We start from the raw sequence: 23,305 nt of genomic DNA on the forward strand, positions 1-23,305 counted from the left end.
TCGGTTGAAATCGTCGCGAAACCGTCCAAGCCATAGATCGCAAGACTTACATGCTGCTAAAAAAAATACATCGGTTCCAATATCGCATTTCATAGCGATAATTCTATTGGATTCCCAAGTTCATTCGTTGGTATGTCAACATACATACATATATACAATCAGCAATCATGCATTGTGTCTCAGAAATACGAAAGAATTCATTCCGTAGTGGTTTGAGAGAAGTAGAAAAAGGAAGATTTGTATTCCTTTTAGGCTGGCTGGCTGGCTGGCTGGCTATGTGCTGGGTTTCAAATAAGGTTAAAGTTTCTCGCTTATTTTTTTTTTTGTGTGTGTGAGATGAATGTGGATAGAGATTACCTAGGTATGTAGTATCTATTATAATCGATCCTAGATATTGACTTATAAAGAAAGGTGTGTTTTGTTTTGAATAGAGAGGTAGCTATGTGCTATGTGTTATGTGTTATGTGAGAAATAGTTGATTTCAGATCAAGGTTTTTTAAATTTACGAAAGTGATTTTTGGGGGGATTGGATGGGGACGGCAATGGAGTGGATGCGCCATGTTGAATTTTAGGGAGGTGTTTATTATGTTTATTTATTCACTTGTGGATTTTAGCGCTTTGGGGACTGGAGTTTGGGTGAGATTGGCTATGGCCTTCAGGAGTGGTTGTCTCGTTTTGAAGATTGGTGCTGAGTTGAGTTGAGTTGAGTTGAGTTGGATGTTCGTCGATGGTCTTGGTGTTGAGGATAACGGCAGATGGTTTTTCTCGGATGGGAATGTGAATTGGGGTGCGGGGTGAGAGGAAGGAGGAAACGCGTGGGACCTTGAGAGGAGAGGAAAGAAAATGAGCTTTTAGATATTGATATAGAGTGAGATGGGAGAATGAGATTCTTTCTTCTTCTGTATTGCATGTCTGTCTATATGTGAGTGTTTTTATTCTTTCTTCGTGCTTTACGTAAATTCGGTGTTCATACTCGACAATACATATCGCGGGTGATTTTCTCTCTGTGCAAATTTTCGATCTTGATATTTCACATTCATATTCACATTCACCTTCACATCTAAGTTCACCTTCCTGCCCCTTCTCCCATCTCCACCCAAACCCAACCTCCTATCCATATATATTGCTCTTCATTTCAGCTTGAATACAAATACCTCCATCTAATCCATCAAACACGACAAACATCAAACGTCAATACCACAAGTAAGTACCCTACTCTTCCGCATTTTTCTGCCTTCTCAACTTCCATCTATGATGATTATCTTACCTTTTGATCGTTTACGATAATGATGATAAACATGTATATACACGGTATATTCATACTCATTCCATCTGAGATTTGTTGATGCTGAGATTGAATTTGTGTTTGATTGAGGGATCTTGACTAATATTTGTGTAGTTATTTAGGGGGGGTTTTTTTTTTTGCTATTTTCTTGGTAGTGGCTGTGGTAGTTATAGTTAGATGATGAAATATAGAAAATGAGATCTTAGATGCGAGTGTTGAATCTCAAGGAAAAATATAGATGAGATTATATATCATCATTCCCTACCTACGTTTAGTCTCAATGAACCCACCGTAGATTCCCATACTCAGATACTCAAATACAAATCCTTGTGGATAGATAGATACACTTACCCACCCTGTGATTTTCTTAAAACTTTTCCTATCCCAATTTTCTTGCTTTCTCCTGATCGACACCGCAATATTTTCAACTGTGCTATCAACGATTACAAAGAAATCCTTGATCTTAATCTCAACCCTCCTAAGCCCAAGAAAAATCAAAACAAACAAGAACTGATCCTCGAATCTCATCTCACCTTGAGTACGATGTGAAAAATAACCCAACAACCAACCTCTCCACCCAAGTCGGTAAATATCGAGTTCCCCTTAACGCCCCACTTTTCGCGCTGAATATTTCGTGTCTTTCCTCACTCTAATTTGTCTCTAATTTACTAGTCGACAGCTTCCTCGCTAGAAAATAATATCTCAACATCTAGGTTCTAAAGCTATAGAAACCTTTATCTATTTATTTATTTTTAGATTTCACTACTAGATATTGTACAGTAATGAAACAAATACTACTAGGTCGAGCGTTCTCTGTGATAAGTGCCGGGAGTTGATATTTGGTGTCAGTGTGTGAGGATATGTGAAATTGGTTGAAGATATTAATGTTTATATAAGAACAGCAGGCGGGTGACTAGGTAGGTATTCGAAATAGGACTTGCGGGTTGATACGAAATTTCTTGGTGTGAAGCGAGCGTGGGAGATGAGAAGCCTATAGATAGGTGACTGGTAGATACTCCACATCAATTATCTATCAGAGAATTTAATGGATTAAATCTGATAATTGTACTTATATTCATGGATATCTGGACCAAAGGGAGTTGTGCTATTGTCTGATTCGTCTTGAGATTTAAAGTGTGAGTTTTGGGATGGAGAGTGCGAATGTGAAACTTGTGGTTTGTAAAAATGATATCTAGGTACGTATTTCATACTGAATGCAAATTAATGGTGGTAAAAGATTGTTTGTCTCTGATTGAGATGAGCAGAAAGATGCAGAGAGTGAAGTGCTGGAACAGAGTATGGACGTGAAGTTGGCTTCTAATTACGGTAAGACGTATATCGAATACTGGTGATGAAATGGCAATGAAATGAAGAGCACATGGTATTACACAAGCGAATGAAAGGATCGTCGGTATATTTGGACAGAATGATAGAAGACGATCCTTCCACATGAATGCGGGTTCGATATATGTAATAGAACAATTGTAATGAGACCAAGTACTTAATGGACAGAAAAAAGATAAGTCAGACGAGTTTGAAAGATAGATGAGATTTAGTAACTTGATATGCCTTAATTGCACATCTATTTAATTATTTTAAGAACTTAGGGGATAGAATGAAGATTCAAATGCCTTATTTACATATCCAGTCGATCAATCTCCGAGCTCACTAGATTGAATGAAGCTTCAAGTTTGAAGCTTGAGTTCAACAGACATAGAAAAGGTGATTGTAAAAGAGCTACAACAGACGGAAGAGTTCAAATGCCCAAAAGAAAGTAACGACATCGCAACCTTTTCGTATAATACCCCAAAAATCATCTCGTGAAATGTCCAGCTCCCATCTTCATTTTGATTAATTTATGTATCATCATTCCCACAATGTATTTCTTCTTCTCAATTCTTTACACTAAAATCACAATCATCACCATTAAGCCAATCACCCTAGCCTTACTACTCGTTTCAAAATGAAGTCTGCAAGGTGGGCCGCCCTTGATGCAAATGGAGGAAGGAGGTCAACATCATCACCACCAAATGTTTGCCGAGCTAGAGGAGAGCTCTTTCCCAAAAAACTTCACTCCAAGCAAATCCGGCCATATCTCTAGCAAAAGTAAACTCACATCAAAAGAAATAGTCCTATCAATTCCTATCAAACATGACAAACATTGAGTAAGTTTCTTCTTTCCTCTCTCGTGGTCGTTGGGTTCCTTGTCATGATTAAAAATAAGCACTCGTTTCACAACGCTTCTGAGTGAACCTTCAATGGGGACTTGATGATCAGTGATCGCGGCTGTTAATATGAACAATATCTCAATCTTGTGCGCTCTGATGCAGATCAATTTCTGAATATCTGCTAACACATACGATACCAGGGCCACATGGCAGGCCTTCATGGCGCAACTCCTTTTTTCTTTTTCTTTCTTGGACTGTCCCGTCAATGGAGCTTAATAATCCTACGGAACTAGAAATCCACATAGTGTAGTGTGCAGGTCATCACTCTGCACGTGAATTCTTTTCTTTCTTGGCCACATCCCTCAGTTTGTTCGTTTTGAACATGATTGAGTGGCTATTTAAAATACAAATACCTATTCAAAACCCCAAAATTCAACAATTGTGATCCTTTCGTTGCGTAATCTGTCGATGTATAGAGAAGAACATGATGAGAACGACGGTATTTTTGGCCCATTTTTCGAGACAAGGAAAAGTAAGATACTGGGCTTTGAGTATGAGGAATGAATTTTTGATGTTTTTGGAAGGTGTGAAGATCGGAATTTGGGTGGGGAGCTGTAGCTGTAGCTTGCGTCGTGACAAGAATGTTGCGTGAATGAATAATACATGAGTGGGAATCCAAAATTGGGGATCGAGTTGATTGATTTTGACTAAGAATGATAACAGTAATAACGGCACGACTCAATGTGAGATGAAAATAGTATATTGCTTATGTTTCATATGAAGTGGTGATAATATATCTGCATCCTGAAGAAGTCCTTCTCCCATATGATAAATGGATTTACACGTGATGACACGACATCATCTTTTACAGTCCTCTCCGTTCCATTCTTTCAATTGCAAGCTATACAGTCTTACTTCATCTTTTATAAAAGCGTTTTAAGTTCATCCATACAATCACACAGCCAACAAAAGTACACACCACACCACATCCCACCGGCAAGATTACCAGCTTTCCAGCCACACAAACAATCATACCTATACCACAGCCCCCTCGCTAGCAAAGTCTTCATCGCCTACCAACTATAAAGCTAGCCTTCTAAGAATCATATCCTCAAATCACTATCCTTATCCCCATCCTTATTCTTATATTCATCCACAAAGCAGCTATACCTCCACTACAACTCCCCCGCCATCAAAATCTCCATCATCTATCATCTATCAACTCCAACCCCCCACCCCCCCCCCCCCCCCCCCTTCTTGAACTTCCATCCTCGAACCACTATTCTCAACCTCACACAAACCCTCATACAAACTTTCATCTTTCCGCTCACACACCAATCAACAAAAAATCCCACAGCTTACCAATCTAGATACACATAAAAGGGATACAATACCGATCAATAGGTAGTATACAGGCTGCATCAAGTAAATCGACAGAATCACAGAACCTTTCCCTGTCCTACAGAATGAGGATAGAGTAGATATATATATATATATATATACATATATAACCTATGCGACTGAAACTGGAACCATCTCCTCCCATCCAGAATACAACTACCCAACCACCTACCACCTAACCCAGTACAATACAATTCACCAGGATTCAATTCAACCGTAAGTCTCCCAGAGAGAGACATTGCGCCATGGAATTTTCGCGTAATTATTCCTCACCCCTTCTACCTACATACCTCACGACCTACCTAGCAATTCAGATTTTGATCACGTACCCCATCCCACCCCATCCTGCTCCAGATCTATGTCTATTTGCATTTCTAGTTCCAGTCCCAGTTCTACCTTCAATTCTTTCTCTCCCCCAATCCCATCCACACCACTCTTAAATCTTAAGACCCCCCCAAAAAAACTTCCATCCGATAGCAACAGCACGAATACTATGACTACTCCGTAGTCGCAACTAAAAACAAATATTATACAATACGACCATATCACCTCACCTCACCTCACCTCATCACATTCCCAAGATTGCACAGGAATCCTATACATTTTGTCTCTCAACAAATTCAAGTCCCGAATTACACTTGGAGGTAACAACAAGCAAGGTTGGTGTCCAACATATTGAGAATCAGACGAGAAAAGAGTACTTGTGAATATACATTTATATCTGTATATAGATATGTATATGAAATGACCGCCCGCACTAAAAACATCTCCTGCAAATAAACGGAGTGGATCAAAGGGTATAGTACCATATGCGCCCAACCCATCCCAATTCATGATTAACGCCTTGTATCGACCATCTTTACTTTTTCATCCACTGTTTTCTATTAACGCCACAAATGCCACCCTCCTCTCTCAACCTCACGTCCGTCCCATAACAGCATTCGTAGCCAAAACCTCAATCCTCCTTGCATAAAGTTTCATCATATGACTAACCGGATCACCCCACACGACGCCCCTCAACAATTCATCCGAGACAATCTGCGCAATCACACCATCATCCATTCGATCCTGCAACTTCTTACTTCCTTGCGCATTACCCAACCTATCCACCCCTCGCAAGAGAACAATATTTCCTGCATTACTCAGAGTCGCTTCGGGAACATGCCATACTGGTCCCAAATCCACATGCGGATCGGGTTTCGAATGTTTCTTCTTCGTGAAAAGGGTATTACTAGATTTGGAAGATTTGAGTCCTAATCTCAAAGGTTGGAGAACGGATTTCCCGGGTGCAGGCGTGGAATAGAGATCGAGTAGCGATCTGACATAAGCGAAATCTGCTCTTGCGACTAGATCACCCTCGTTGATGAATGACATAAAAATAGACTTGGAAGCTGCCCGGGTTTTTGGTTTTTCTAATGGTAAGAGTGAAATGGGTGGTGTTCCAAATGTGATGCAATGAATTCGTTTGAAACATCCCGTGAGGACGTTGAGCTCTGATCTAGCTTCGGGACTTGTGGAAAGCATGTGTGAGTATAATAGAGCAGCAATAGCTCCACCAGCGGAATGCCCAGTGATTAGTAAAGAACATTGGGTACGATTAGGATTTTCTTGGAGGAGATTTCGAAGTCGAGCTGCTATTGGTTTGATCCAGTCTTTTGCAGCACCCAAAAATCCAGAATGACATAAATTCCCTGGGTCGTCCTAAGAGAGAAACGATTAGCGACTTATAGAATTTCCTAATAAATTTCATCTTACCAAAAAACCCTCTGGAGACGTAGGCTTTGTCTTGACATTGACAGCCCAGTCTGTAAATGAATGTGTTGTTCCTCGAATCGCAAATACAATTACATCCCGATCATCGATTGGTACACTTTTCATCACGGTCCCTGCCCTTCCTCTTGCATTTACTCTTGTTTCTTTTTCTTGTCCAGTAGGTTTCGAATAGACTTGTTCGGAGTATTGAGCAGCGAGGCATATAAGAGGATATGTATTAAAGTACCTGTGACTTGTTAGCTCAAAGCCTTAATTCAAGGAAGCATGAAAATCCTACAATCTCATTGGCTTGAGGTCCATTGGTAACCTTGAATTGGCATAGGCATGGACCTTTGAAAAGTAATTTGTGTGCGTCGTTTCACTTGATTTGACATCCTTCAAATCTGCCTTTGATTTCTTGCTCCGCGGAAACAAATCTCGACTGGTTGTCTCTAATTCCTTTTCGTCCTGCCATTCCGGATCATAATGTTGAGGCACTGTAAGCTCTCGATCATCCCCACTGAATCTTTCCTCGTCAATTGAAGTGACCACCGAGCATAATTTCGAAGACAAAGTATCGTACAGAGCGGTCGTTTGACGATAATGATGGATGGTTTGTTGTGACATAACGGCCACGCCATTGTTAATCGCAGCGATACACGGCAGATCATGTATTGAAGTCTCTTTCAATAGATTTGTAACCGATCGCAAATTCATTGACGCAACGCCATTTCGTGGTGGCAGTAGGGGCGGCGCCATTATAGTATGTGTTTGATATCTCGGTGGTGGCGATGGTGGTTCGATTGGAGTCACTATCCATCCTTGTGGTGCTGGACGATGTTGATTATATTCATTTGATATGTGATGCGGACGTTCTTCGACATAAAACCAATTTGGTCTCGTTGTAGGATGTGGTTCTCTCTGTAATTCATTTGAATCATCGTAATGTCGAGACTGGGGTGGCAGTATTTTCTTTTTGTTTGATCTGCCAAATAGCCCCATGTTGAAAAGCTTATTGTTTATGAACCGTGTCTCAGCACCGACTCCCAGTTTGCTCCCTTTGAGACATGAACTGATTCCGCGGCGGTGGGTTGCACAAGGAACATATAAATATCCAAAGGGTCGGCGTTCTCCTTATGTACCTTGCACTGAATGGGTCATATGTATCTTGAGATAAATTGCAATGACGGTGAAGACTCTTGTACCAGGGAGAACAGTACCTGGCAGGTTGGAGCAGCAGCAGGACCGTTGCCCTATGTTATGGCTTTGAGGGTTAAAAGCCTCTGCCGGGATGTGAAAGGCGCATTATATATTGTGATTCGTTGAATACTCCGCCTCAATTCTATTTCGAGAAAACCACAGTACTTAGTGAGACGGCGGCCAGCCATTCAGTCATAAGTTTGCTCCGACTTCGTTCAATCTGCAGCAAATGGAGTCCTTGCAGAATATTGATGCAGTATCAAGGCACAATCTAGATTCCGTCGAATCGAGAGAGCTATATCATGGCGATCCAGAAACCTTCATGTATTCTGTTTGAGGAAAAGATACCGGCGGTCCGAAGGACGTATTACATGAATCGCCTCCAGAGAGAAAACGTTACTCGGCCTAGGAAAGGAGCTGGCCCCGCGATATCAGATGGAGGCATTGGAGTATTGAGGTAGTATTGCATGAATAACTATCGACTTCGATATATTTGACTTTGGTTTGATGTTTGACACTAGGTTAATCAGACCAGACCGGACTGGTAGCATGCAAAGGTCCGTACCGAATTTGTGTCTTACGAGCCTCGATTGGACGATGAATTCTCCGAAAACCCCTCACAGGAATTTCCTCGAAATCATGAACCATTCTATTTCGTTATCGTTATCTCTCAATCTCAAGCAAGCTGATTGATCGAACTGGTGAACCATTCATCGGGGAGACTTTAATCAGCTTGCCATTGCCCTTGTCACCAGTAGACAAAGGCACAAGCGGATATCCATCACAACATATCAAGTCAACAGCAAAGTTACACACTTCCTAGTTGTTCATCACTGAGAAATTCACATAACACCAAGCAGTTAGGTAGTGTCACTATTTTGCCGTTTGAACTATAGGATGTTTTCCCCGGGATGACATAGTTAATTCCCCTAGCCTTATATTCGTTCTACACGATTTTGTTTCTTTTCCTCTACGAGTCCAATGCCTAGATGATGCAGTCATCCGTCGGTGTCCAAGTTTGGCATCCGTGTTCGCGCAGCCCTACCACTCAATCATTTCTCCATTTAAAGGCACGCCTAAGAGGTAGTGACTTCTTGAGGCTGCCTGAAAATTGAAGTGTTCATCAAATGTGTAGTTCACGGGATCATTGGTACAATGCGTTGGCCATGCATTGTGTAGCAGAGACAAGAAACTCGTATGTTGATCAGATTTCCATCGATTCGAACCATCATGAAGTCAAAGGCCAGCGTGGAAGTTCGGGGGACGTCTCGGAGCATTATCAAATTGTTCCCTTCACTGAAAAAGGTCTGGAGAACAAAAATTTAATTGATCAATATCAGTCACCTGCAAAGCAACAATGTCTCCAGGTGACGCTGGACAACAGCCGTATACCGTTGATGTTCCGACCGACGGTATATACAAATTACGTTTCCAGAAATTATGAAATGACGAATCCACCAACAGATCTTTCGATTTCTCTGTAAGTATATTGAGATTTCCATGGAGATAATTCAATCAACACAAATGCCGAGTATCCAATGTATCATCTTTCTTTGAATCCTTCGAGCTCGCCAATATATTACCAATCAACATAGCAGTCATGAAACAAACACACATTCGAGCAATTTCCATTTTTTGTTTGTAAAGTGCCAACATCCGTGTGGTCTACGGCTCCCGAGTCGGCCTCATCTCATGGTTTCCTCGGTTGGATGCGGCAGAATATTTGAGGTTACTGCATTTCGTGTTTGTAATGTTTATCAAGGTATTCTCTCAGCAAGTGCTCGATTGATTGTTTGTGTCCAAAAGACACATTCGCGCAAGGCATTTACGGTGTTGTTAGCTGAGCGTTTGTGTCTCTGGACAAGCCCACTGATGTGTTCAAGGTTGAATTTTAGGCACACCATAATTCTTATTCTATCAAATAATCCTTCGATCCTTGACTCAACAGGCTTTCAATAGCTCTGCCATAATTTAGGAGCATAGAGGAGGCAATCGATGTGAGGAATCAAGGCGAGATTGATACGAGCATACAAGAGCATGCTTGAGCCATAGTGTCACAGTGTCACAACATCATGGCTTCAAGAAACGGTTTCTTTCCAAATCTCTCCTTTCTGTTCTATCTGAGTGGAATTTTTCACAAACAAGATACCCTGACAGTGTAAGTGGATGTCTTTGCAGTAGCTAGTATTATACGGCTTCTCCTTTGAAGGCTATGATTTCGGATCGTCCAATATTTACATCCAGATTATTAACCACACGTTTCAAGTTTATAATAACCTCAATTATGATGTTATTCTCATATTCAAGACACCAAGTTCCTACTAAGAACTGAATAATGCAATCGCAGGGAAGTATGGGGATGAAACGTTGAGCGGGGGATCGAACTGTACTGTAAAGACACAGTGGAAATATAAAATTAAGTGAGAAATATCAAGAAGTACCCAGATTTTTGAGAATATGTTGCTTGAGCCAAAAGCAAAAATACAAGGTCCTACCAGGTGTCTTGCACATCAATAATGAGACGGTTGTTCCTGTCACATGATCTGATCAATCACATGATATTCCATATCTTCGAGCTTTCATAGATCAAAATTGAATCAATCTTCAATTAGAATTGATTTACTCCTCAATAATTTTATGAAGTTCATAACCGAAGCCTTAAGTTTCTATATCATAGTTCTCATCGCTACGATTTGAAATCATGTCATGTGATGTATCAACTGGAAAGAAGGTGAAGGATCCGACTATCCTGGCTGGCCCTTTTCCATGAATATTATTAAAGCATTCAAATGGCTTGAAAGTTTACATTCGCTTCATTTTTTAAGAGAATATGTTTACCCATCAGTCAATCCTGCTTTCTCTCTCGAAAATAAACAATCTCATGGCAACAAAAACATGGCTTGAGCAGGAATGTCGTCTCTGAAAAACGTGCTTGTTCCTACTAAAGGTATATGATATATAGAATTTTGGAATCTTGTATTAAGACGCATGCATGGAAAGTCACAGTACTCGAGTATACTCGCCGACCATGAAAACTTCAACACCGGATCAAGATATCAAATCTAATATCATCTTGCGTCTTCGCGCATCCAGCTTTATTCCACGAAATTTGTGAGTTCTTGCAAGCTGGGTTTGATAGTTTCATTTTTTTTAATATACTTTAATCTTTGAGAAATTATTAAAAATTAATTAAAATCCATTCGAAAACCAAGTGTATATCGTCCTCAGAATCTTCACCGGAGTCTTTTTTTGAAACGCGTCTCAAATGAGCCGTGCAATTCTGTTATGAATTTGAATCTGAATTTGAATCCGGGATAATGGGAAGAAATACGGGGTGTCAAGAGTGAATGTAGAATTGGGTATTTATATGTTTGTTTACACAGAATTTGTGCTTTCTAAAGTAATGGAGATAATTTTTACCACTTTGTTTTACATCTTAGACTCTTTGAAACTTATCTATCTTGCGGTTTTGGAGGGATGGAATTGTCTTGATGGGGATATGTGGATGGGTATGTATATCTATATTGTAGTAGTGAATTCTTAGTCAGTTCAGTCTATCTATAGCTATTGCTACGCTGACTATGCCTATATCTAAAATACAGATTTAATTTTACATAGGTACTCATATATAAAAGACGCATGATGTATGATTGAGGGATGGAGAAGAAAGAAGTGTATTTCTTGGACGGGGTGGGGGATTGATAGAATGGAATTTGGAGAAAAACTAAGGAACATGAGAGAAATCTTTCTTGGGATTGGGGGGTTTCATCGTGTGGTTTAATTAGTATCTTTATGTGTATGTTCCACTTTTATACTTGATACTTACGAGATTGTAGGGTTTGACACGCTGAACTTGAGTGTTTCATCACGAAAAGTAAGTGACGGGAGTTTGGATAGTATTGTTCCCAATGTTCAACGATATTAGCTTCTCTGACATCAGACCGTGCAAAAAATTATCTGCACCCACGGATTATCTGCAGATAATCCGCCCTGCAGGTTACCCACCAGGGGAGCTACCCGCGCCGCAGATTATCCATAAGGCTTTTAGATTATTTGCGGATTATCCGAATGCATAATTCTGTATAGCATTAGTATAATTTTAGAATTGGTATAAAAACTAGCACAAATAACAAAATTCGCTTTTTCGCTTAAATATGAAGCTATTCCCAAATCAATTTGAGGCCTTCAGGTGATCCGAGTATGTATTTGAACAGATTGTCTGGAGATAATCTGCAGGTACTTTGCAGGTACCTGTGTATCTGCAGATAACTTGCAAACAATCTACAGTCATCCATTCCTTTGCAAATTATATGCAGATACTCTGCAGGTTAACCATTTCAAAATTTGAATTATCCACACCGCAGTGGATGATCCGCAGATTCTCCATCAAGACCATTGCCCGTCCCGGAGGTAACCGTCGCGTAGCCAAATTTTTAGTCTACCTGCTGACGGGGAATTTAAAAGTAATTGTCAAAGATGGTGATATTGATGAAGTGCCCAATGCCCACTTAGGCAGTAATGGTGATAGATCTTTTCGACGTTCATGATGCGCTGAAGAACGCAGGTGCGCTTTTATATAACCATCATTTCTGTATATAAACATAAATGACCACTTAACTGATCAGCTGAGACGAAGACATGGCCACGCCTTCTACCATTTTTCTTTCGCATCGGTATAATCGGAGTCTCAGTTCTGAATCCTTGCAATCACATCTACAAGCACTTTAATACTAATCAAACCCCAACTCAATACAGCAGCTTAATTAAGCTGAACCATATCAATCAAAAATTCAATAGCAGGGAATAGCAGGGAATAGTGGGGAGTTGTTAGCTATGGTCAAGAATTGCCAAAGCGGAGGGATATCTAGATGTGGTAAGGCTAAGCCTAGATTTCAGGGGGAGATAGTTTCAGCATGCGAGACGGATATCTTCAGAACTATTAAGCGACCGACATACTACCGGACGCGGAGGAATAAAATTAGCGCACGTCGGACTTTTATTGAACGCTTGTCAAAGGACTTTTTGGATACTGCAGTTAGCCAAGCTAGCAACGAACTTGAGGGTAAGGCGTCGAATAGTATCCAGATGATGGAAGGAGATGCGAGATATAGCGAGATGGGAAAAGTAGTTGGGGATTTGATGCTAGTATGGTTGCGGAGAAATCATTGACTAGTCTGAGATGTAGCCTGACATTTTTCTCGAGGTCTTGTAGAGCCAGTGAAGAAAGAGTAGATTGAAATGTCGATATGTGTGACCGAAGCGTGCTTGTAGTAATGCTTACACGTGATTAGAATGGCATTAATAGCGGGTCTAAACCCTGAGAGAAGGAAGCAAATAGCAGTGATGGTATCGATGGGGCGTAAGGTATTATGGCGAATGCCTTTGGGAACAGCTCTGTTTTTACTCGTATAGCTAGGGTGTATGCAACTCCACCGCTGAGGAAATCAGTTTAATCCTCTTCAGGTAGGTCACGTTGTTATATGTGCGTCTAGCTTCGGAATCGCATACTTTCTGGCTGCATGAGTACTCGTACATGTATCAAGGGTTATAGTTTGCAGGAGAATCTGTATTTTGTTATTTCTTGATGTTTTGCAACACTGAATAGTGACATAATAGAGATATAAGAGTATGTGCTTGGGAGTGATACTCGGGACTCAAAAGACAAAACACTTTTGCTTTGAATGTGAAGTATGTATGGAAATGCAGAGTAGCACATCCCCAACACAACACACCAATGAGAAGAGCTTATTTCATGTTGTACATGCAGTACAGGCATTTAACTGACTGACTTACCATCTGAGAGTGTTGTCAAGGGCGATTGGGCAAAGTCTGTTTAGGATTCTGTTTCTTGTGGCTTTGGATAGTGGCCAAGCTTCTATGGCGCATGCGTGACGAAATCCTTCCTACATAATTCCTTGGAGCCCGAAGCCGATCGGAAAGGCCGTGAATGTGTTGTATAGTGCTTTTTCACGAATAGATTATTGAGAATGAAAGAATTCGAGTTGTTGGCGAAGGTTCACAATGATATAAGGCGTATGAATGACAATCATCTGCACTGTTGATGATTGTGATTTTCCCCGTGGTCTTCTTTGTATCTCAATCTGCACCGTTGAGATTCATTAGCCTTGATGTATCCGTCAGCTTCCACCAAATCGGATATCAGATAGATCAACCACCATAGGTCCCGGGCCGCACCAGAGCCGTTGCGCAATACGAAGACTACAAATCTCGATGAAATGTGGGGTCCACGAGGAGTACACCCGACCCTTCCGAAAGCACCATTGAGATTATTGAGCGACAGGGTCAAGGAACGTCATTTTAATTTAAAGAGGTAGTTTTACACCCCACACCATCACAAAAGTGCTTGTTTCGATCCGCTATAGATGATGTTTTGCTGCAGATGCATATTCTCATGCCCAATTAGGAAATTGGGGGCTGCAAACCATATGCATAGATAAAGAAAGCACTTGCGGGATATATCGGCTATATATAATTCCAATTCATCGTATGATTCTGCTCTCAAAATCATTCTTAATTCACTTGGCTGGGCTGAACCTGTCAATTCACATACGGGAACTATCTCATTAAAGTTTAGGCAATTCGCACTTTTCAATTCTCCGATATACATATCTCCTGCAGCACCTCATTTTATTGCCTGTTTAACACATTTATCTTTGCCATTTTCTCTGTCCCCTTCCAAATCTTCCGTTCCAAAACTAAAGAAACCAGTAATTACCCCATGTATTCAAATTCCAAAAGAAAACACCGTAAACAAGGAATCTCAGATCAATTTTGCATACCATCATCATATCGGTATTCCGGCGTGAGCCCATATCTTAACTCTCTACAATGCAACTCAATAGGTTCTAAGCGCCAAATTTACAGATACATTGCTAATATGACGCAAACATTCGAACCAAAAGACTACCCACTCTCGTTCAGAAAAAATGATTGGAATGAGTGGTAGTAAGCATGAGAATCAGGAAGATCTGACACTGTAGCCATATTCGTTGTAATAGGAAGACACTGTGGATTCTGTTGAGGTATTTGATATTGTACAGGCGTATTTTGAGAAGTAGTCTGAATCGATTGCGTGCTGGGCGAAAAATCAGGTTGCGAGGCAATTGGAAATGGTACGCCTACTTGATTCAATGCCATAGGTAAGGGTTGCGGGTAAGAATACGAAGGAATAGAAGCTGGATCAGAATCGGGCATGGTTGGATTGAGTTTGGAGTCTCTGCCTTGCTCAATATCAAGTTCTGGAACTAATCTGGTCAGAGAGGATTCGAGAATGAAATGCGAATAGTTAAATCCATGCAATCTATGATGTGCTGACCTTGCAGCTATGGTCTATCGAGAGACAAGATTAACTTACCTCTGGCATTGTGATGTTTGCACATCAAGTAAATACTTATCATCGTGAGGATGGCGCTTATAACACCAAAGGTTATGTCGATAATATTACCAGCGCCCACTAAGAAGATGTCAGAAGAGGAGGAATGGAACGTAGTACAATGTTTCAGCTTACACATTTCAGTATTTGGTATCATAAAAAAAAGTGTGAGATAGCTTGAGAGTTTGTTTGTCAGGACTTGAAGTGTATGAATTCAACGATAGAAGAGAGTTCTACTTGTACCTTAGATCTTTATGCTTGCGATGTCCTGATAGCCGCAATGGCTTATGCCTGCCAGATGAGCTGGCGATATCCCACATCCTGACGAAGAAAGTGTCGTCGCAGATGGAGGTGTGGCACATCAGCAGCAGAATTTTGAACGATGCGGTGTATCCAAAAAAAATTGGTGATCAAGAGTCGACACTCAGCCCTTTTCCAGGGGGAAATCTCACTCGGCTAATAATAACATATGACGATGGCCCTCCCTTGCACATCCATGGTAGGAGATATCTGCTACCATGTAAGCGATCCCTCTTGGTTTCAATGTGTTGGAGTCATGAGGGACTGAAAATATTGGAGATCTCGCACCAACATCCCACTTGTTGGTGAGGAGAAGCAGCTTTCTCACCTGGTATAACAGCGCCTTATACCAATCCCGGCCTGAAAGTGGGGTATGAATACTGCGAACAACATTACCCTCCTTCTTACAAAATAGACTGAAAATTGCGAATCTGTATAGCATTGTCGAATCAGGCAGCAAAGGTTTCCTATGGGAAAATAAAATTGCGACAAGATCGTCACGATCAGAGTCGGTGAATAACCTTGCCGCAATGCCGCGTGATTGACAGCTTGAGGCTCTCGGGATCAAGAGTCTCTTGCTCAATGATAGCCGTACAGCATTCATATCTTTTGAAAACTCCACACTGTCGGAAAATCGAGAGGGCTGTGCTGTGTGGATAGTGCCTGGGGTTCTGAACTTCAAGAGTGGTCTTGTGGAACATCATGTTGTAATGCATAGCCACAAGCTATAGTTATTCATATCCTCAAATCTCTGGCTAATATGAAGGCCTCATGTAAGTGGGAAGTCGGAATACCCGCGCATATAGATCTTCAACATGTTCAACCCAATAGGTTCACCCGAATCTATTCGCTTGCCCAAGCTGACCTTGGGGTTGCAGTGGTTACCGGTACGGACCGAGTGACACACTAAAGCAGCATAAACGCTTGAACGTGCCGAGCAGCTGTAGCTGTATAGAAATTGCTATTAAAAAACTAGCACTGCTGAATTGGGGCTAGTGTTTCAGCCTCAATCTCTTTACTTTGCAATCATGGAAATTCTTTGCAAGTTGTCTAATACCCGTCATTTGGACGTTTATGTTTCTTGATTCCAGGAGATCTGATAAATCTGTGTTGAAACCGGTTATTTCAAACTTTACCTAGCCTTCAATAAGTAGTCGATCATATCATTGTAGAGATCAAACAAAGTGTATTGAGTCTTTGGGCTCGACAAATAAACCACGAGTAGTACACAATTCGAATCTGTACAGTTATCAAGACCCAGCTTTCTATTGACTCTTCGCATTCGTTGCTGCCAAAAGTCGGTGAAACTTCACACGTTGTGTTGAGGCGCAGACAAAGTACCTACAATTGTCATGTATGAAAGCAAAGAACGATCGTGGAATAGGAAAACATTGATAGTTGAACGCTGACGAGAGTGTCAACTGAATTTTCTCTTTGCGATGCAGGGTCTTGGGAACGATTGGGCATGACCGAGGTACAATGTGACTTTACGTGCATTTGTTCCCCAATGGCCCCCAATGTATGATGCAAACCCCCCAGAAAGCTGCAGGTGCTCCCTTCTATAGCGAATCAACCTTTTTCAGATGCACACAAACTTGAAACGAATTGATACGTAGTTTACCACCACTCGAGTAGCTATAGCGCTGTAACAACTCAACACACAAGATCGACAATAGGAAAGCTACAACTAGTTTTCTTCTTTGCTTAAAGAGCCTCAATTCATTCGGACACGAAATTCTACAAAGATTTCAAACGGTTCTTGAAAGTAAGTGGGCGCTGGCCCACCTCTATTGTGAGGCACAGGAGGCGTAGGAGGCATAGTGGAACTGCGGAAACTGTCTTCACTTGTAAAGGTTAAAAGAGATCTGATCGCCAATTGAAAAAAAGGCATGCGAGTTCGTTGTTTTGGTATACATTGAGTTGTACTGAATTCTGATGATAAAGTTCTACTTGGTGCTTGGCGAGTGAATAGAGCTACATATGATGTAGGTGTAGGTTACAATTAGCTGCTCTGTTTGTCGCTAAGATAAACAAACTAATAAACTATTAGATGTGGAGACGCGACGCGCTCAACTACCGTCCACAATATCTTATACCACCATAAAAGCTTCACGAAATTCGATAAACGGCCTTTTACAGGTTCGAATATTCAATTCCGATAATAAGTAATCCCCTAATATCCTTGCAATATGCCACGCCCGAAACGCACAAAAGTTACTCGTCCTGCCGCGACTGCGACTGCGCCTGCCCCGCGCGTCATAGAATCAACAGAACTAATCGAGCCGGCATCTTTACCAGCGACAGCTCCAAGGGCGCGTCCTTTCGATGATCTATATGATGTTAGTGATGGAGACCTTGAGGCACCTGCGGATGCGACAAAGCTGGCAAAAGGGAAGTCTGTTGCAACACGAAGTAGTGGTCGCAATGCATCGCGCAACATGGAAAATACAGAGTCCAAGGAATCTGCCAATACTACAAAATCGAAGAGTGCGCCGGAATTAGAATCAGACGATGATACGCGGATATCGAGTAGTCCTGAAATCGAAGCTGGGAGAAGAGGTCGGCGTACATCTGCTATGGACAATTCTGTACTTGCGATTGGTAATTTTCGACGGAGGGCGCGCGAACCAAGTATCTTAGGACAACAAACCACACGAGCTCGATCAAGCAGTATAGACTCGAATTTAGCAGAAGAGAATGGTCTTACAAGTGTTGGAAAGAGGAATACATCTGGGCTAGGAATGGGAACATTTAGAGGACGCGCTGGATCTAGGAGACCAAGTAGTGTGGGTGGGGATAGACCAGAAATCGGATCTGTATTGCGACTTGGTAATTTTAAGAGAAGAGCTCGAGAACCTAGTATCTTGGGAACGGCGCGGAAACCACAAGAATCAAGACCTACATTCGATTCCGATTCCGACTCCGATGGTTTTGCGCCTGAAGACGAATCAACACCTTTAAACTTTGCCAAGGGAAGAGCTATGCCTTCATCTTCGAGTTCAAGAAAACGAAAATTGTCTAGTGTACAGGTTCCACGCTCACAAGACGCTACGCATACCCAGCAGAGCCCTTCTAAATTACCTAGAAATGATTCAGATCTCGAAGATACAGTTCCCGCGACCGCACCGATAGACAGTAATGAAGACGACGAGGAGGGGGAGCTACCAGAATTAGAAAAAGAGCCTTCGCCTGAGGATTCGCCATTATCATCAATAGAACATATTGGGACACCCGAGCCTATGAGTGAAACTATGGCGCCTCCACGTGGTGGCAGTTCCTCTCTTTCGCCTGCTCAATCTCTACCATCACCTCCGCCACCCCCTCAACCTACTTTAAATACGCGACAAGCAGTTACTCGATCCCGTCGCATAATAAATCCACGAACTCCACCTCCTGCCTCCAATACAGAAATGCATTCCTCTCCTATATCTTCCCCGCCATCACTCACACATTCACCCGATATACCCACACGTTCCACACGACCTCCGCGTAAAGCTGCACCTCAACCTGCAACTTTGTCTACTGCAGCCCTACAAGCACTACTTCCAAGACGCCGTCAGCGTCATCGATCCGCTTTGGACGTGGAATCTTCTGATAGTGAGGTGGACACTACTGGTCTTGGCGAGCATGATGACGAATTGACCATAACAGTCGCCCCAACTGCCCGTCGTCAAGCTTCTGCTCGCCCTACTACTGGAGCATCTGCTACATCTTCAAAACTCACACAAAAAGCTAAGGCTGCCGCTAAAGGTAAAGGAAAGAGAACTTATGGAAGGAAGCCAGCACCGGTAGTATCTGATAAGGAAAATGAAATCGATCCCGGTGACAGTCTGGCACCTGCCCAAGACGAAAGATCACCAGAAGAGCCTCGAAGTGAGAACAGTTCTGAATTAGAGAAGAGGGTAGGAAAGGAATTGAAAAAAGCTGCGAGGAAATTCAAGGAAGTCGATAAGTGGGAGTTAGAATTTGAGGAGTGTGAGGCGAGTAGTGATCAGCTTGCTCGATAGTTATGTTTCACGATTGGCAAAGATATGTGGCGTCAACAAATTTGTTTTTGTTACAAGGAGTGAAATGGTGAGCGAAAGGACAGCGAGGAGTTGGGGTCATGAAATACAAATGTCTTTACGAGTTCTATCCACAAAATCGTTTTGCAACGTCACTTGGGAAATGGGAGATTTGGCGGGAAGGGTGTCTGGAAATATGGCTTTTATCATTGGCCTTTCAAAGTAAAAACGGATGCCTTGATGGCTGGATACGAAGAGATTTGTGTAACTGCTTGCTATGGTTTGTAGCTTAGGTAGCTCCCTCTTCTCGTCGCCATAGATAGTACGATACTCGACACAATGGACATGAATCTTAAACATTCCGTCTGTCGTTCTGTGATAATTGAGCTTGTGATCATATGAATACCAGCAGAACAGTACCAAATTTAGAGTCTACAGCTAGATATCTAGAACGTAGGATACGTGGCCATGATATGATGTAATTTATCGGGCACAGTGTACTGAAGAGGTACCTAGAGCTGAGATGAACAGTATTTTTGGGGACGGGAGGCGCGGCTATTTCTGGACCCATTGATTATGTCGTGTCGGCCGAAATCTGTAGGTGATGAAAATCAGATCAAGGTTAAAATGTGATAAGAAATAATCTTTTTCATGCTGATTCATGATCATGTCAACAAAACATAAACTCACCTCCTCACGGCCATGAAGATTCCTCATCTGCTAGAATAGAGCGAGTACTCTGTAAATTGCGTAGAGTGAGTGTCCTTGATCACATGCTCATTCCATTACACCCGAGGAAACCCCCTACTAACGACTATTCGTACTCAAAACAAAGCACAACAACTTCCATTATTTCCTTCTCTTATGATCGCAAAAATTATAATACGAACCAAATGTTAAACTGTGGCAGTAAAGTGAAACTCATCCAAATCATCCATGAAATCTTGAATTGGCACAGAAAAAAAAAATCTCCCCCAGAAATCCTTACCATACCCCTGACCGCATCCTCGGCAACTAACAGTTAGTGCCAGGTACCCCTCCCCGGACCCCAATATTTTCTAAATGTCTATGCGATGATTGGATATCAATTCACATCAATTGTTTGGTCGAATAGACGATGTAACGGTATGGTGATACCTAGGTACATGGCGGCATGTGTAGTACGAACGTGAGGAGGGGGGGCGGGGGAGTTTTTTATTTGGCGGTTATATGCAGGTCCGGATAAATCGGTGGCGTGCGGCGTATGTAAATATTCTGTTTGGGATTTCTTGGGTGCTTGGAGGAAGAAGAGTAAATTGTGAGGTGCTGGAAAGGGAAAGGAATTGCGATGAGGGACTGGATGGGAGAGATTGTGAAGAAGAAGAATATTAAGATTGAAACTTTTTTGTATTATTGTCTGAATCTACAGACTTTAACTACCTGGATACCTAGGTAGTGAGTGAGTTGATATTCTCATCTCATCTCATATCTACCCTATAAATCCACCCAGTACATAAACATTATATAACCATACAGTGATTTGTACATCTCATCCAAACCAAACCAAACTCCGCATTGCTCCCAAATCCCATGACTATCACGAACCCTGAACATACAATTTTGGCATCGACGTTCCTTTCCACGGATACGAAGCTAAATCCGGACACGAAATCTTGAGCTTAGATTGTGGGGGATTTATAGTGTAAATCCCACGATCGGTTTTTGTGAACGAGAATTTATTCTTCCCGTTTGAAACTCTGCATGAGCCAAAGTGTGGGTAGGTAGACTCGAGTTGATGGATTGTGGTTGGAGAATCTGAGTCTGCTTTAATGATTAGCCAAATCTATCTTAATGACAGTCAAAGTTCATGACAGAAGGCAAGCTCACCGAATCTAAATCCCAGCTCCGAGTTTCCGACTACTTTTTCAGTGCGGAAAACTTGTGTTCCATCTTGCTCGCGTCCGATGAAATTGACCATGGTATGAGGAGTGGTTTCACAAACAATGTTTGTGATTTTTTGCTCAGGGATCAAGGTCCATGTGAAATGTCCTGTTTGAACGAATTCTCGGAGAGGAACGCCGGAGCTTTGAATATCGCAGTGTGCAGATAAGTCAAAAGTTGGGAATCCATAGTAGCTGTACCAGTCTGATCTCGAAGAACTGCGGATACTGATTTGACTATATGTAACGTCTTGAGCTGAGTAAGGATTAGTTGAGAGTATGGAAAGGGGTTTTGCTAGTGATGACGAACTGTGGGCTGTGGTTTCTGGAGCTGCATAGTATTGTTAGAATTGGGGGTTTAAACATCGAGAAAGTAGTGAAACTAACAGCATTTTGATCCTCCAAAAGAAAAGAGACCGATTTGGCGATCGAGAGCTGGCTGTCCATCGGCAACTCTTCCTAATCCTGATATTGTAACATTTGTATCACAAGCACCATAACTCACACCGAGGTAAGTGGAGAATTCCAGAAATTTTGAAATGTGCATCTTGTAAATCAAAAGCTTAAAACTTGGGGAAGTTGCGTGAAGGTCTTGAAAGAAAAGAAGGAAGTTGATGTTGGAAGAAGAGAATACTTGTTTGACCGAGCAGGAGAGGTGCAATAATGTAATAACTCGCGAGAACTACTCGTTTCATATTGAAATATTTCATATCCATTGATTTGATGTCAATGGCTGTACTAACATTTGGCAACAGTTGGAAGCAATGAGTACCCATGGCGAGAGCCAAACTGTCGGGTCTGTAAGTCCATATATGGAATGCTAGCGCGAATATCAGCCTTGTCATGTATGGTTTAATAGCCGCCAATGGCAGGATAAAATTTGCTTAGGGTTATGTGCACAGTAGTATTGTGATAGTGATGTATTATGATCTCTTGCGTTCGGCAAAATGTGACGGGTCTTCACTGCCGCTTCATTCTCCACTTTATGTTGCGGCTATGAGCTTTGAACTCAAGGAGGCCTGGGAGAAACAGGATGCTGATCCCATAGATCAAAGGATCATAGAGCTCTCTGTTCGGATGTCTAACATTCATATTTATAAGAATCTACGAAGAAAAAAAAGAATCATAATACAGGCCGCTTAGATTCAAAGAATATGTTTGTATCTTTGATGAAGTTCGACATACACTATATTCTCCTCTTTTGTTTAGGTTTAATGTCCGATAATCCATCGAGAAATAAGCGCCGACAAGATTCTCTCGGAGAAAAATAACCCAGAAACCCATACTACCGTGAATTGGGCCTCGCCCGTAACGCCATGCAAGATCAATCATGCATCCAAAAAAAAACTTACCCTCTACCATCCGACACCACAGAGACCCAGTTAAATAATGAAGTGAAGAAAGTCTGGTAGTGACTAAATCAATCGTCAGACAACATACACAACACATGATCTGAGCTGAGGAGTCAAAGAGTACTAAGTACAATTCCTCAACTGAATCATCGCAGTGTCAAGTGCATATATTCTGATGTGCAAATCTCACTATCTAGATAACATGATCTGAGAAACTGATTGTAATATTGGGGCTTGCTTATCTTTTGCCCGAGCTTTCGTAGTCTTGTTCAATTGGTACATGTGAAGAGGAAATTCGATGCATGGCACAAAGTGAAGGAAGTCATTTGAATTGTTAACTAGATTGATCTCTTCGATATTAGCTTTGAATATGTCTTGACGAGAATGCGTCTAGAACCATATTTGTACCAGGGACAAATTGACACCCTTTTCGAGAACATGTTGCGATCATGGGGCAGAAACACTCTAGAAGCTCCGTGTAAATGCCTATTGCTAATTTTGAATGTTGTTAAAGTCATCTTTGATCGGCAA

General features: G+C 41.7%; 4 protein-coding genes across 6 annotated transcripts; 1 reads left to right on the top strand and 3 right to left on the bottom strand.

Annotated features, from left to right (window-relative positions):
- Positions 1-5,362: 5,362 nt before the first annotated feature.
- On the bottom strand, positions 5,363-8,292 carry BCIN_16g02730 (hypothetical protein). Its single transcript, XM_001551788.2, has 3 exons — positions 6,905-8,292; positions 6,610-6,853; positions 5,363-6,555 (listed from the first exon to the last, which is right to left on the bottom strand). The coding sequence occupies exons 1-3, from the start codon at positions 7,606-7,608 to the stop codon at positions 5,773-5,775; spliced, it is 1,731 nt and encodes a 576-aa protein (XP_001551838.1). The 5' UTR covers positions 7,609-8,292; the 3' UTR covers positions 5,363-5,772.
- A 6,055-nt stretch (positions 8,293-14,347) lies between these two features.
- On the bottom strand, positions 14,348-15,855 carry BCIN_16g02740 (hypothetical protein). Of its 2 annotated transcripts, XM_024698014.1 has the most exons (4): positions 15,443-15,855; positions 15,335-15,375; positions 15,182-15,280; positions 14,348-15,071 (listed from the first exon to the last, which is right to left on the bottom strand). In XM_024698014.1, the coding sequence occupies exons 2-4, from the start codon at positions 15,354-15,356 to the stop codon at positions 14,731-14,733; spliced, it is 462 nt and encodes a 153-aa protein (XP_024553831.1). In that variant the 5' UTR covers positions 15,357-15,375; positions 15,443-15,855; the 3' UTR covers positions 14,348-14,730. The 2 variants fall into 2 exon arrangements, with proteins under 2 accessions (XP_024553831.1, XP_024553832.1); XM_024698015.1 differs by having other exon boundaries at positions 15,335-15,855.
- A 1,596-nt stretch (positions 15,856-17,451) lies between these two features.
- On the top strand, positions 17,452-20,239 carry BCIN_16g02750 (hypothetical protein). Its single transcript, XM_024698016.1, has 2 exons — positions 17,452-17,484; positions 17,550-20,239. The coding sequence occupies exon 2, from the start codon at positions 17,689-17,691 to the stop codon at positions 19,504-19,506; it is 1,818 nt and encodes a 605-aa protein (XP_024553833.1). The 5' UTR covers positions 17,452-17,484; positions 17,550-17,688; the 3' UTR covers positions 19,507-20,239.
- Positions 20,240-20,750: 511 nt separating this feature from the next.
- Positions 20,751-22,230, bottom strand: BCIN_16g02760 (hypothetical protein). Of its 2 annotated transcripts, XM_024698017.1 has the most exons (4): positions 21,810-22,230; positions 21,733-21,753; positions 21,370-21,678; positions 20,751-21,303 (listed from the first exon to the last, which is right to left on the bottom strand). In XM_024698017.1, the coding sequence occupies exons 1-4, from the start codon at positions 21,967-21,969 to the stop codon at positions 21,080-21,082; spliced, it is 714 nt and encodes a 237-aa protein (XP_024553835.1). In that variant the 5' UTR covers positions 21,970-22,230; the 3' UTR covers positions 20,751-21,079. The 2 variants fall into 2 exon arrangements, with proteins under 2 accessions (XP_024553835.1, XP_024553834.1); XM_024698018.1 differs by having other exon boundaries at positions 21,370-21,753.
- Between the last annotated feature and the right edge of the window lie 1,075 nt (positions 22,231-23,305).

This window comes from Botrytis cinerea, chromosome 16 (assembly GCF_000143535.2).
Source record: "Botrytis cinerea B05.10 chromosome 16, complete sequence".
NCBI classification, from domain to species: domain Eukaryota; kingdom Fungi; phylum Ascomycota; class Leotiomycetes; order Helotiales; family Sclerotiniaceae; genus Botrytis; species Botrytis cinerea.